This window comes from Pinus tabuliformis, chromosome 9 (genome assembly GCF_031772625.1).
Source record: "Pinus tabuliformis cultivar Carrire ecotype Pingquan chromosome 9, CPIR1, whole genome shotgun sequence".
Taxonomy (NCBI): domain Eukaryota; kingdom Viridiplantae; phylum Streptophyta; class Pinopsida; order Pinales; family Pinaceae; genus Pinus; species Pinus tabuliformis.
Window position 1 is genome coordinate 93,709,362 of NC_142307.1, and position 16,149 is coordinate 93,725,510.

General features: G+C 38.4%; 2 protein-coding genes across 2 annotated transcripts in view; both read right to left on the minus strand.

Annotated features, from left to right (window-relative positions):
* LOC149147258 (serine carboxypeptidase-like 46) overlaps window positions 1-12,157 on the minus strand; it is a 41,525-nt gene extending 29,368 nt beyond the window's left edge. Inside the window, exon 1 of the mRNA XM_089441764.1 lies at window positions 11,875-12,157. Within this exon, the coding sequence (XP_089297890.1) occupies window positions 11,875-12,157 (283 nt within the window). The remainder of the gene's footprint in view (window positions 1-11,874) is intronic.
* Window positions 12,158-13,084: 927 nt separating this feature from the next.
* LOC149147259 (serine carboxypeptidase-like 46) lies at window positions 13,085-15,926 on the minus strand. The gene is made up of 10 exons (XM_089441766.1): window positions 15,356-15,926; window positions 15,084-15,179; window positions 14,855-14,947; window positions 14,631-14,720; window positions 14,364-14,419; window positions 14,106-14,230; window positions 13,751-13,843; window positions 13,548-13,665; window positions 13,410-13,461; window positions 13,085-13,233 (listed from the first exon to the last, which is right to left on the minus strand). The coding sequence occupies exons 1-10, from the start codon at window positions 15,486-15,488 to the stop codon at window positions 13,085-13,087; spliced, it is 1,005 nt and encodes a 334-aa protein (XP_089297892.1). The 5' UTR covers window positions 15,489-15,926.
* Window positions 15,927-16,149: the final 223 nt, after the last annotated feature.

The window sequence follows — 16,149 nt, forward strand, 5'->3', positions numbered from 1 at the left end:
GGCAACTGCGTAGCGGTAGTCCCTGCCACGGTTTTTGCGATTTTTTTTTGGCTTTATTATTGTTTAACCAAGGTTTTATAGTAGCCATCGTTATTCATCTAAATTTTAACGAAAGTTTCAGACGTAAAGGAAATCAACCTGACAATTTATATTTATCCAAAGTCCAGGTCCAAAAATATATTGTATGTAGTTTTTGTATATTATGACAAATTATTTATGTCCAAATGTTTTTTAGCGTGATACCAGATTTTCCATCGAACTTCCTCCCCTTGTATTACATGTTAATGTACACTTGTAGTACATGTTTGCTTATATTACATGTTAATGGACACTTGTAGTACATGCTATTGGACATGTTACTTCTTGACAATCCTTCCCGTGTAGCTATATTTTGTGTATCACTGAGATGGGCACGCAGGCTAAGATACCTGTAGGTAAAGGAGACAGAAGCTGGTACAGGGACAAAAACAAAGAACGTTATTCCTGAGAAACAAAGAATGCTATTCATGATGTTCACGAATGTTGCTTAGGTACAGGTGCATTTTAAAAACTTGATTTCTTCTCAGAATGCTATTCCTGAGGTTCACGAACGTCGCTCAGGTCCAGGTGCATTTTAAAAACTTGTTTTCTGCATTTTAGTGGTTACTTTTCTGCAGGCATGCTCTGGTTACTTGACTTTTCTACAGACAGGCTCTGGTTACTTGACTGCTGGTGGTGGTAATTTTTCTACAGTCGGGCTCTGGTTACTTGATTGCAGATGCTCTGGGTAGCTACTTTACTACAGATTCTCTAGGAAGCAAGGCCATGAACCCCACTAATTGCTAAATATTGCCAAACATAATATTCACAAATGATGGATCATTTTTTTGAAATAGTTGGAAGCCCAAGAAGGAGGGGAATGTTTTTAATAACCTTAAGACCAGGAAAGAACATTGCTTTTATAGGTATTCCTTGTCCAACAACATTTGCGAGATGAGGTCCAGAAGCCCGAGAGACCACCCAGCAGTATTGAAATAACAAGAACCAGCTAAGAAACTTCTCATATTGCACCATCATTTGCATTGTCTACTACTCGAATTGCATATCAACGTAAGTAAGCATCATAATTCCTTCCCTGTCCATTCGTGGTAGGAACTATGTAGGAAATTTATGTAGAGATGGAGAGGTTGTTTGGAAAATGAAGCAGGTTTTTGGCAGGACAATAAACGTTTTTGCAATATTCAATAGTCTGTACTCACAGAGACTTTGAAAAAGGATTTAAATGAATATGCTTCATGTTTATTTTGTGTATGTGATATTGCAGGTAAGCCTGCTGAAATTGACAATGACGAGCTCCCTGAGAAACTATTATGAGCAATGACATACATGCCAGGACATGCTGAAACCCTCTCGGAAGGTTGTCGATTGTTTAAAGTTCTGCCACGACAACTTTCACAATATTCACCTATCAACAGGCAGGGTATCTAATATTTTTAGGAATGTTAGTTGGGCATGAATGACCATTCAATCAATTATTTAACATCCATGTATTAGCTGACTGCCATTGTCAAATGGAAAATTTGCAAAAGTGCTGAAAATAACATAGCATGGAGCAAGTAAGCCCGCCAGCAAGAACCACCTCGCTTGCTGATAGCTTATATGCCAGTGCCGCAATAAGCATAAAAGACAGAGGTCAAAGCATCAGAATAGGTAAACAAGCAGAAATTACCTCCACCCTCCTTGACAAAACCCTCCTTGACTGAAACTCCTCCTCTCTTCCTTGGCTGAAACTCAAGCTCCGCCCTTAACACCTGAAACTGAAACTCTCTGCTCCTTTGTCTCTATAGACAAATCTCCTTTGTCTCTATAGAAAAATCTCTTAGCTGGTATAGCAAGCACCAGAATGAACTGATTGGATCATCGGAAAAAAAGTTTATTAACTTCGCACAATCCGCGAGTGACCCATTTCAGTCATTCTGAGAGAAGCTTCCTCCCCTTTTGGTATTGAAGCATCAGATGCAAATACTATCAAGCTTCGAGCCAAATCTTTGTCGTGAAAATGCAATACACCAACACGGTAGATTCTACTGTGGAAGTCCATGAACGCTGGCAAATAAAATCGATACCCTTCGTATGCACGAGCAAGAGTTAATACAAACTCTTCATAGCGAGCTCGCTGCACCCGCGTAATGAATTCCCTCATGAGCTTCTCAAAGCTTACCCAACAACAGTCTCACCGGAAACCTTCCTCCGCAGATGGTAAAGACTAATTTCATATTGTGTTTGGTGGCAAGAAGTTGAGAGGCGGTGGTAGCCAGCTACCTGAGAGGTGGCAGACGGTGGTAGCCAGCTACTTGAGAGGTGAGAGGTGGCAGCGATATAGTAAACTTTGCATAAAATGCTAGTTGTCACCACAATTTTCCAGACTTTGGATAAAATATAACTTGTCACCACACTTTTACATTGGTATAAGTGAAGCTTGCAATAAGAGGTCCTTTCTTGCCCAGCCAAAAACCTTCGTTAAAATTTTGATAGACGGAAATTGTCATTCTAAAACATTGGTTAAACGATGATAACGCAAAAAAAAACATGGTCAACGAATGAATTAATACTGGTCAACAATCTATCGATCGCTATAGTCCTGCTGAAGGCAGGGACTAATAAGAGAGAGTGAGGATGCACTGACCTAGGCTCATGCCTTTGGAATTTACTCTATGAAATATGGTTATGTCTTTTTAATTGAAGAAGAGAAACCACCAAATGTGTTTTGGTGGTGGTGGAAGCTCTAGAAAATTGCTTGCTTGGAAAAGGCAAGGCTATTTTAGTGGTGCTTACTGGAAAATAGGTTGCCTACAAGTGACATACTCTTAAGGCGTGGCATCATTGGATATTTTAGTGCCCTTTATGCAAAAGGAATGTTGAAACTATAAATCGTCTTTCCTCCTACGTCCCTTCACTGCCACAGTTTGGGAGTCAGCCATAGCGGCTTTAGATATAATATTTCAGTGGAAAGGTGAAATGTATAATGTAAGGTGGGAGCATTGGTGGTTTTTTGTCCATCCATAAAAACTCAAAATTCTTCCTTTACTACTATCAAGGAGCATACGGTTAGCCTGTAATGCAGAAGTATTCCAATGTCACATGGTTCGGGTTCGAGTTCGGGTTCGGCAATGATTAGGTTTGGTTTGAGTTCGAATGTTTTGATGAGATTCACCATTAGGTTCGTCTATATATATATATATATATATATAATGAATTATAGGATAAAATAGTAAGAAATCAACATCAGTAAACATCAAAAATGCTATCACGGACATGGAAACTGCAAGGATAAATTACAAGCTTGAGTTGTGACATGAAGTTATGAGATTTGATCTATGGATTTGGTCAATGGCTATGAGGTTCGATGAGGTTCGCCAAACCTCAAATTTTTTTTAAGGTTCGCCAAAATTCGAACCTCAAGGTTAAAGTTCGACGAACCTTGTGACATAGAAGTATTTTAGGATCGATCCATGGCTCTGGATAAGGTAACTGTGGATGCCTTGCCCATATATGCATTAATTTCAAATTCAGAAACTATTACTCACCCCTGCATAATGCCTGAAGAAGTCATTGATCGTTTCTGCGGAAGGAAGTAGCGAGGGAGGAGCAGCTCTACATTTGTCCAAACACCACTCATTTAGGATGAAATCTGGTCTAAGACAGGGAACAAATAATTATGTAGAGATCATAAATTTCCAGATACCATATATACACTATAAATCCTATATTAGAAGAGATCCTCCTCTTAAATATAATGCCATATTTGTATTTCACATTCATAGGGAGAGAAATAGCGAGGTCGATGCTCTGTCTAAAGAAGGTGTTGCATTGGATTTGGGCACAAGGTGTTGCATTGGATTTGGGCACCTGGCATATAGTGGATTGACACAATGATGTTGAACAAGTTTTCAACTCCATAGGTCCTTTAAGGAGGGAAACCTAGATGCAGTCTAATTATCTCTCTTCTTCATAGTGTTGGCAATTTATACAGGACAATCTGCACAGAGCCAGTGTTTTTATTTTTTTCTCATCACGGACAACTTCTATATGATGTATTTATGCACGGATAGGTCTCTGGTCGGTTTCGATGTGGGAAATAGTATGGTAACATGTTATATGAAGCTCTTATGCTTACCTAGTTTGGATGAAAATGATGCAGATAACAGTATGGTAACATGCTATGTTCTCTCTCAGTAGTCAGATTGTATCAACTATGGTTTTGCGACAGGCATTGGCGTGGACAAGGTGGCTGTTGACTCAGTCATGATCTTCACAATGGGAGGGTGCCCAAATTTATGCTTGACTATTGATGAAATGGTCTTTTCATGTATTTTTCTCTATTGTAAGATTATGTTTCATCGCAATGTATCTATGTTTATTTTGATAAGTTATACGGTTGGATGGACCCTATAGAATGCTTATGTTACAGTTACAGTTAGAATGATTTTCGAAATATAATAGAAAATTACGATTTTTTTTCCTTGAAAAATATAATAATATAAATGTAACTCAGTTATGATCTTCACAATGGGAGGGTGCCCAAATTTATGCTTGACTATTGATTAAATGGTCTTTTGATGTATTTTTCTCTATTGTAAGATTATGTAAGATTATGTTTCATCGCAATGTATCTATGTTTATTTTGATAAGTTATATGGTTGGATGGACCTTACAGAATGCTCATGTTACAGTTAGAATGTAATTTTCGAAATATAATAGAAAATTACGATTTTTTTCCTTGAAAAATATAATAATATAAATGTAATCATTCAATATCTAGGGCTTAAGGCTTGTTGCAGATCCAATGTCCAAAACACTTTGGGCATAGAAAATTCTTCGAGTTGTAGGTGCTCTAGTTGGGGATCCAACAAATATATGGGGAATTTGCTCAGACTTTCAAGGTAGTCTAGAAGAATTCACCACTATAGAACCTTTGATGTCCATCCATTGATCCATGGTCATTGCTATATATCCATAGTCTTAAGTAGAAGTTGCAGGTAATCCATATTGGGAGGTTGTCATGGAGGAGGAGTATCAATATCTAATGAAGAACCAAGCCTGGGAGTTGGCTCCCCTACCTCTTATTAGGAAACTTGTATAATGTAAATGGATTTATCCAACAAACATGGCAATAAATGGACTTGTGGGTGAGTACAAAACACAATTTGTATAAAATGATTCTCACATGTCTAAGGCATAGACTACAATGCGACCTTTGCACATATCGCAAAGATGGATTCCATTGAACTTATACTTGCCATTATAGCTACTCATTGTTGGAAGGTTCATTCTATGGATGTGAAGAATGCATTTCTTCATCAAGATTTTGAGAAGGAGAGGTATATGGAACAACCAAAGGAGTGTATCTAAAATTCATGTTTTGTATGTAGAATGTGGAAATCTTTGTATGGCCTCAAGAAGGCACCATGAGCTTCGTATGTGAATATGGATTCCTTCTTTTTGTCCCAATATTTCCCTCATTTTAATTTGGATTCTAATTTTTGCATATATTGACAAGTGGACTCTTTCTTATTGACAATTCTTTAAGTAGATGATTTACTAATCATAAGGAGTTTAACATCATCTATTTCTATGGTTAAATCTTCCTTCATAATAAATTTTCCATGAGTGATTTGGATCGTTGCATTCGTTTATTAATCTTGAAATCACCCAATCTGATTTAGAAATCAAGATTCCATAGCCCAAATATGTACTAGATCTACTCGCTAGGTTTCAGATAACTAATTACCAATCTATTGTAACACTTTTTCTTTCAATAGTCAAGCTTAAAAATGGGAATGGTGGTAACACCCCTTTGGTGGACAATGTATAGTATAAATGTTCCGTTGGGAGTTTGCTTTATCTCACCCATACTATACTTGGCATCTCTTATGTTGTTAAAGTAGTTTCGAGATACATACACGAGTCTCATGAAATGCATTGTAAAAATGCAAAGATAATTATCTTTTGTGTTAAGGGTACTTACAACTTTGGGATACATTAATTGGAAGATTTCTTTCTTGATCTAGTTAGGTACGCACATTCTGATTGTGCTAGTGATGCCACAGATCATAATTCTACTTTTGGTTATGTATTCAATTTCTGTTTGAGTCCCATTCTTTGGTCAAGCAAGAAACACGTAACCATTTCTATATCAATTATAAAGGTAGAATATATAGGTGCAACCAATGCAAAAACACAAGCCATTTAGTTGCAACATATTCTCACTAAGTCTGGCATTTAGTATTACTATCCTACAACCATATTTTGTGACAGTTAGAATACCATATAGTTCTATAGAGATTTAGTTTAGTGGTTGAAGACCAAGCACATCGATATTGAGTATTGATTCATAATCAGATCCTTGATCTGTAACACTATCCATCTAGGGGGAGGTTGGGGGATTTCCATTGGGTTTTCCCTTTTTCATCTTTTTTCTGAGGATTTTTTTGGTACTTCGGTACCTAACATGGCTTGATATTGGTAATTTGGTACCTAACATGGATTCACATTGGTGTTTTGATGTACATGCATCATTTTCCCTCACATGCATAATGATATCTATGTGAGAGTGCATACCATGGGAAAATACCATGGGTAGCTAAAACTATGGCTTCATAAACCGTTGTTGGTAAAGTCCACTTTATCTTAGGTAAATTCTTGCTTTCTAGGAATAAGTGTGCACTTGATGAGGAGTTAGAACCTAGTTTCTAGGAATGAAAGCACATGACCTAGTTGAGTAATTGTTCTCATGTTTGGATAATTTATTTTCAACATATTAGTGAGAAATACAACAATAAACATCCCTTTATTTAACTTCATAGATTAATCTTTCTTTTAATCCAAATCTTTATCTTAGGGTCATAAATGAAAGATGCTAGCATATTCTTGTTGTCTCATGTACATCAATTGATGAAATTTCAAATATTAACTACCTTGCGTCTCTAAATTCATGTTTACTTTTTCACATTTACTTAATCCAATTGTGAAATTACCATACAAATTATCAAATAGCAAATGAAACCATGTGAATACCTGAGTCTATAAAATTAATGGTTGGCATGATCTTATTAAAAGGTTAAACCAATCTTGAGCACCTAACAACCAAAAAGTAGGGGGTTGTGTTAGTTGTATTGCTTCTCAATTAGATTCTAGATCCTTTTGTAGATTGATTAGCCAAATATTATAATATGAAAAATAATTTTAATGAAAAAATAAAATGTTTCTATTATAATATCAAATTTATAATAACATTTAACTTATTACATTATATACATGAAGCCGGTTTTGAATGAACGAATAAATAAATAAAATAAAGAGAATAAATATTATAATCCTTACATAAAACATTGTTTTTGAAAATGGTACTTTAACTTTTCCTTTCTCAATTAAGCTCTCTAAAATTACAAGATTTTAAAAACTTAATAATCTACCACTTTTTGGGCATCCATTGATGAGAATGCTATATTCTCGATCAATGTGGAGGAGGATGACTTCCAAATCCATGGAGATGGAGGATGCACTATTAAACTAGTCAGAAGCACTGACATGGATTGCTATATATCCCTACATGGAACGTCAAAGTTAACTTGTACCTTAGGGTGTGACGCTTCCAAAGTAGCTGCTGGAAGTAGATGCGTCGCACTTGGGTAGCCGCTGAAGGATCTGAGCAAAGTTGTCCATCATCACGTTCCTTTGTCGCTTGAGGGCTTCTTCGAGCAAGATTTTGAAAGGATCTCCTCCACCCTCGTCTTTCTTTTCTTCCCCCATGGGAGGATGTTGGGATTTGCGAGGTTGGTCTTGCAAATGTTCGACCAGTTCAAGCCCTGACTCCTTATATCCCGACCTTGTTGGGGACATGCAAAGAAAAACAAAGAAAGAGCAGACCGCTCTAATACCACTGATCCAAATTTAAACGGGACCACAACAAATTACAAATATAACCATAAATACAAAGATGCAACAGAAATAACTACTTGGGCGATGGTAGCTTATCTCTAAGAAGAGATGTGGCAACTACATGACTCTGAATTGTGTTACAATGAGGCTCAACGACTTATTTATTATTGAAAAACATGAGAAAACCCTAAACAACCAAAACCCTAACCCCAGGAGATGTAGCACCAAGACTCTGTGGGCCCCATTGGGGTTAGTTGGGCAGCCAACTTCACGGGGTCATAACTTGGTCATATAATCTTCATTTGGCGCATACGATACCTTGTTGGAAAGGTCTCTCCGAGTACTACAAGATTTTCTGCAGGCTCTGCCTTTCACCATTGGCCAATAGTGGACCTCAAAAAAGCGTCGTTTAGGAGGTCAAAACTGCTCCGGAAGTTTAGAACCCGAAAAACTGCTAAAAATAGTAAATGTTGAAATAAACATGGAAACAAATGAAATCGACTGAAGGTCTAGGTGGGATAGGTGGGTGGCTACCAATATCCACCTAGATCAAAAGCAATGCCCACTGTTCCTTCAAGTGCTTCCACAATACCAGCCACTACAACTTCTACAGCAAAACCCCCATCGTATAGCATTTCGGTCACTAGGCCTAGTAACACCAGCTCATGGAGACCACAACAGGGTTAAGCATTTTGGGGTCCCTACTAGGAACAACCATAGTCCGACCAAATGCATTCATGTTCCTCTGGATCCCGAGCTCATTACAAATCCACATTACCCACCTTGCAAGGATGAACCTCCCATGGAAGGAGAAGCCATACCCCCTCCTAGCACTCCTTGTGCTCCTTCACCAATTGGGCATGGTTCTCCCTTTCTACCTCCTACAACCAGCCCACCTAATGTTGGTAGTGCACCTCCAAGGGGCTAGCTCCCCTTCATGTGGTGGTTCTCCAAAACCAAAACTTCCGCCATTTCCACCAATATTTCTCCCACCACCTACTTCTCCTTCCTATGGTGGCTCTCCAATATCAAAACTTCCACCATCCCCACAACTATCACCCCCACCACCTGCTTCTAGGTCTAAACCTGCTCTCCCTTCTCCCACCACCACTTCGCGTCCTAATCCTCCACACAAGCATCCAATCAATAGACCCCATTCTCATCATAGGTCGTCATTGCTTGCATCACCAGCACCAACAAATCCTGAAACTCTTATTAGCCACCTTACACCGCCAACCTACACAAATCTGCCATGACCACCACCACCAACAAATTCTGAAACTCCTATTAGCCACCCTTCACCATCACCCTACAAAAATCCACCACCTCCCTCTGGTTCTCAGCTTCATTACTCACTTCCATCATCGTCATATTTGAAGCCATTTCCCCGCCTCAAGCCTCCACCTCAGCCTCCTTCCAATCCCAAGATGCCACCAAATCACCACCAAACTCCTCACCACATCCCTCCACCTCAACCTCCCTCCACTACCATTTCCCCACCCACCTCCACCATTCTAATGTCACAAAACCTTAATACAACCTCGTCTTTCCAATTAACCTCTCAACTCATTCCCACTACCACAAACACCGCACCACATCCCTCCACCTCAACCTCCCTCCACTGTTCCACTACCACTTTACAAACCTGTACCATCTAATGTCACAAACATTAATATAACTGCCAGTCCGAAGTGTCCAAATGCCACCAACTCATTTCAAATACCGCTCGGCAAGCCTTAATGCTGTAACACCCTCCCCACTTCTAATGTTTCTCCACTCTTTGACACATAATATCTCATGGCAAGCTCTTTCTAATGAAAATTTGTTATACCAATGTGTGCATTGGCATACGTGTGGAACAGCTGTATGACTATTAGTAGAAATTTTTTCAGAATTTTTGTATTAGTGTCTATAATGTTAGTATTTTAAATCAGACCGTATGTTCTGAAAGTCATTATCACTTGCACACCGATAGAATTTGATAGCTACTAAATACTGTTACTGCTATCACCAGTAACAGACTAATGGTATATGATAGTGGTGTTACTCCGATCACTCTGTGTGTTGTATATATACCTGCACTTAAACCGGACTGAAATATTTATCTATGTTGGCATTATGAATTTATTAAAGAAAATCTGCAATAACTTAACATGAATGGTTATCACTATTTAGTTTCGTTGGTTTCATGATTCAAAATCTAAATGCAAGTAATATAAAATATTGGTTATATTTACAAAATAAAAAGGATAACAGATTGTATTGCACTCTGTTACCGGGAATTAAAATCAACAACTAATTTACAAAAGACAAAGGATTATAGATTGTATTGTACTCTATTAGCGACATGAAATATATCCTATCAAAATAAAAATCGACTTGAAATAATCTATCAGAGATGTTCTAGTGTCACATCCCATAGATAACTTAAGGAACTAGAGTGTAAGCACAACTGATGGAAATCAATGAATGCAATGCTTCCCTTTTATGGATGTATTTCGATTCTGGCATGACATATTCCTTTCGGAGCTTGGGAAAGACTAACGTGTTTGTATTATATGGCTCTAGATAGCGTAGATTAAGGAATAACGTAGTGCTCTCAATTCGAGTTGTTCAAAAAGAGCCGGGATTTATTCGTTGTTTTCCCATGGGGAATCATTTCACTTGGGCCATAGCTTGTTATACTTTGTTTATAGGGGATTAAGAAAGAACATGCCCTACTTTCTATGGGATTAAGGAAAAACATGGCCCTTGATCCCACTTTTTCCAGGAAAATACAAGGAATTTCTTAATAGAGGATTAAGTCAAACATCAATCTCCATGTATGCAAATTCAATAAATAAAACATTTCACATATTTCCATGTTTTAAGAAAATGTTTTACGCATAGTATTGAGATTTCCAATGCAATCAGAAGAGAGTAGAAGAGAGTAAGATTAAAATGGTTTTTGATGATTGAAAAGCTTCATTAGTAACTTCATAAACTCATTCCTATCATGCATGCTAAAGATGGCATACAACCTGAGGAAACTGGGTTTGGGGAAGAGATGATTGCGTTTGGGTTCATCTTTTTGGCTCTAGTTGTGTCTTGGTCTCTTTTGGATTTGCCACAAAGCTTGGAGGCGCCTCCCCTTGTTAGGTTATTCTTGCCCACCATTACTTGTTAGGGTTCAAGACAAATAAATATAACAATAAAGAAATACACATTTAAACCATGTACACCATGATTATCTGGAAAACCCCAATTGGGGAAAAACCAACCAACAATAGATCTGTTATTGTCCTTGGCTAAAACACAGCCAAGCTGGCCAACAACCTGAGCTTTCACCGCTCAACCATGGCTACCTACAATGGAGAATACACAAGCCTTTTAAGGGCTTCAACTACATGTAATACCATGGGCTCAATACCATGAGCCACCAATACTAGTGCCCAAAACCACAACTTTTAACCATAACTGTTGACATAACCTTAACTCCACCATAGGGTCAAGTTTATCTAACAATCCCCCCTTTAAACTTGACTTTGGGTTTTCCTTGGCCAAATTTAGCCAAATCTGCCAAGCGAGCCAGCCACCACTCACCTCCAGGCCCTACCCAGTCAATGTTAGGGTATTTGATATTCAGCATGCTTCATCATACCACCACATGCATCCCCATATCACCCAATGCTTTACCATGTCTTACAGTCGTATACCCATTTACATGAAAATTTCCATTTTATTTTTATTTTGTTGCTATCTTGACCCACACACAACTCTGCTCTGGTTCTCTTCCAGAGTAGAAGAGAGGCTCCTTCACGCAGCAAAGAGCTCCACACTCAGAGTTTCTGCTCTCCACACAGCAACTTGATGAACGCAGCACTTGCCTTCACATAGAGACAGCCTCTGTCAGCGTTCACGTAGCAAAGAACTCCACCAACACAGCGTTCCACGCAGGCAGCATGCAGGACAGACCAGCAATGCTCACGCAGCAAAGAAGCAATATGTAACATGCAGCAATGAAGCAATATGTAACACGCAACAATGGTCCAGGCCTCACACCTTCCATGCAGAAACGGTTCAGCCAGCAATGGGAACCGTCTTCCTCTTCATGCAGAGAAGCACGCAGCCTCTTCGACGGCTGCACACTTAGAGTCCTTGATGGCTGCAACGGCTCCTCGCTTCTCGATAGCGAGAACAGGGCCAACAACGGCTCCACGCAGAGAGCAGACAGGTCCAATATTCCCAGGGCTTGCATTTTTTTTTCTTGCTCCTCATCGAACGAGGCCTTGGCAAAGACATCGATGGTTTGTGCAACGAGCTATTGCTTCAACCAGCGCCATCGTTTCGTCGATGGGAACATTTTAAATAGTTATCCAAAGCCCTTGCCAACCAGAGCTTTGATACCACTTGTTAGGGTTCAAGACAAATAAATATAACAATAAAGAAATACACATTTAAACCATGTACACCATGATTATCTGGAAAACCCCAATTGGGGAAAAACCAACCAACAATAGATCTATTATTGTCCTTGGCTAAAACACAGCCAAGCTGGCCAACAACCTGAGCTTTCACCGCTCAACCATGGCTACCTACAATGGAGAATACACAAGCCTTTTAAAGGCTTCAACTACATGTAATACCATGGGCTCAATACCATGAGTCACCAATACTAGTGCCCAAAACCACAACTTTTAACCATAACTGTTGACATAACCTTAACTCCACCATAGGGTCAAGTTTATCTAACATTACTCTGAAGGCATGAATTTTTTTAAGCTTGTGTTTCAATGGATTAGCAAGGTTAGGATCTATTGGGTTGCTTTTGCAATACTCTTTAAGTTTACAGAATTGAGAAAAAACGCTATATTCATGAGGAAGCACTACCATGAATAACGAACAACATATGGTGAAAGAACAGAGCAAGCAGTATTAACATATGAAGAAATGCATCTGGCGTTGCCCTATAGGGTACAAATATTTCTTGTATAAGAATAATGTAGTGTATCTGGCTTTATAGTAGAGGCCATTTCCTGAAAAAAGACAAGGGCAATCCTTTGATGAACGTTGAAAGCTCTGTACAAATTCAATGCAGTATTAACATATGAAGTAATGCCATTGCACTACAGGGTACAAATATTTTTTTGTATACGAATAACGTAGTAGTTTATTTGGCTTTGCACTAGAGGCTATTTCCCGAAGCAGGCAAAGGCAATGCTCTGATGAAAGATCTGTATAGAGTCAATGCTTCATATGGTTTACTATACGGAACCTCGTGTCCTGCACCCTTGACTGTTGCGTAAGTCAAAATACGGCAACTCCTATTTCCACCTCTATAGCAAAGTTAATGCTGTCTGACATGCAAGGGGAATAGGAGTTGCCTTGCATTAACATACCAAAGTCAACTTTGAGGGAAATATAAATGCAAGGCAACTCTTATTCCCCTTGCATGTCAGACAGCATTAACTTTGCTATAGAGGTGGAAATAGGAGTTGCCGTCAAAATACTCTCAGTTTTGCCGTTCACTGAATGTCCGTATGCTTGAGTCCATCCTGCCACCTGCTCAATTTTGAATTTTAATCAGCACTATCTACATAAATGCTGCTTACAACCAGGGTTCTTACATAAAAAAGATGAGAGTTTACCTGTTGGTGATTGTACCAAGGGGCATATGAAATGACTGTGTATAAGTCAAGCTCCTTGGCCAGGTTCTCGACAATGGTTCTTGTCGCTGTAAATGGCACCTTTGAATCTTGATCTCCACTGTAGGTTTGATTTTACTTTCAGTAAATCCACTGTTGGAACATAATATAGTGTTATTAATAATGCTTTCAAAAACACGATTTACCTGTAAAGTGTAATGCGTAGACCTGCCTTTAGAAGATCAGATAGGACTGGTATCATACTGATTCCTCTGTTTGTTTGATCATAGAGGAATTTCCTAAATCCAATTTTAGTGTTAGCTATTGCAAAATTTATCAGAATTCAATAGTTAAACTTTAAAAAATATAAATTAAGTAGCACAAAGCAGAAATGCTAATTTTCTTGTGGGGGAGGGGGAGTGGAGGGGGATTCTCTGTGACTGAATTTTGGCCCCATGATCCATCTTTCTTGATATAAATTTTGGATTGCTTAGTAATGAAATAAAAATGCATAATCCTAAATACAAAACCAAACAAATATATAAATGCTATAAAACATACCCAGAGCAGGCTTCCCAATGTAGAATAGTGTTTGCATGAAGTGCCTTCTTCACCTCTTGCTTGTTCAGATATTGGTTTATTTTGAAGTGTATGCACAGGTCAATCTTATTGAATGTATGTTCAACCTGTCAAACAACAACAGAGATCAATCCTGAAGAATTCTGTCTAGCTGAAACAACAGTGGCTGAAATCAATGCTACCACATATTGATTATCAATCTCAACATCAAATTGTATTTATGATGAGTAAATGACTCACCTGATGTAGAAATTTCCTTGGTTTTCTAGAACTTGTTGCCTGGGATCCTCCAGCATCTAGAAAGCAAAACCCATGTTTAATAGAGATTGCCCAATAGCACGATTAGAAGTGAAAGCCCTTAACCTTTTCATTAGCTATATTCATTATGAAGGTTGTCCCGGTTGACTCTCCCTTTGTAGTTAATGAATGCCATAATCACATGAGCTTTATGTAAACAAAATCTACATCATTGGAAGAATCCTAAAATGATTGTGAAAGAAGATAGACATACAACAATTCCTCTGAGGTTAATGGGCTTGATGTTGGGCTTTTTGTTGTGCTCCATCACAAGAGTTGCTAATTGAGGCACATAGTGTCCTGCAAGATTACATCAACCAACATAGTTAGTGTTAAACAAGATACACAACAACCAACATGAACAGTTTTAAAGAGCTTAAAAGAACAAGTGAGCATAATCTACATATATGTTAAAAGATAACGCTAGGTCATACCTCCATAACTCTCCCCTGTTATGTAAAAATCTACACCTCTGTATTCCGGAAATTTCTCAAACCAATTCAAAAGGAAAGACAGGTTGTCTTCAGCTGCATTATTTGACACTTGTTGTTCAGTTATAATCTTATTCAATATTGCCCAAAAACTACAGTCGCCATGATCATCAATCTAAGAACATATTTCATTGCAGCAATCAAAAAGAAATATGGATAACAAGTAGCATACCAGTCATTGCATCGTTATAATACTGGCAGTCTGAACTAGTGTTGGAATAAGAAAACCCCACACCAACTGGGCTCTCTAGATATAGCATGTTTGTTTCTGTCATCAATAAAATTGCACATGGTAAATGTCATGGTATATAGTTAGCTTCCAGTTATGTTTCAAGCAATTGCACATGGTAAATGTCATGGTATATAGTTAACTTCTAGTTATGTTTGAGCCTTGAAGTCATGGAAATTTTTGCTAATCAATCCAAGAAAAAACAGAGTTGTTACCTGTATTCCAAGAGTACTTATTTCTCAACAAAAGTTCGCCATTGTGACCCCCAGGTTTAAAAGGACCATGCTCCATGAATGCTCCATACCCAAGTGATGAGCATCCAGGCCCTGCATTGTCCTCCATATCCATATTCAATTCAAATTTCGGCAATTTCTTAAACTTTTTTCAATAAGGAAAAACAACTTACATAAAATAGTAGTAGTTACATTTGCATGATTTTATATCATCCCCTTGCATCATGATCCCCATATTCTACCCCTCCAAATAAAAAATGTTGTCATCTTTCACTCTAATTCCTTGTAAAATTTCATCTATCTATTATTCATATGATCTACTTTCCTTAAAATTTCATCTGTTAGAGCCTGTCAAAGAGGGTGTGCATCCTGGGCGTATTAACCTCCTGGGTTTGAGGCTCTGATTTCTTTTTGGAAGGAAAAAAATCGTTGCAGAGGAGGCGAGCCAAATTAATGCGCGTCTTCCTGATGTCCGCTGCATTTAGGAAGGTGGACCCGTAATCGGAGGTGGGTCCTTCCGAACACTCCTCATTCCACAAAATCGAAACAGAGACCGAACGTGGGTCCTGCCGGTTTGTCGGCAGTCGAGTGAAATTAACGGTGGCGTTTAAATTCGATGCAAGTGTGTCTTGGCGTTTGAATTTATGGTTTTCTCCAACCGCCTTACAAAGAAAAATCCATCCTGGGAACCCAGTATTGTTGAACCCTAAACCCATATTTCTATTTCTAGTTTTTGTTGAACACGTCCGTTAATAGAAAGGAAGGAAAAGTGAGTG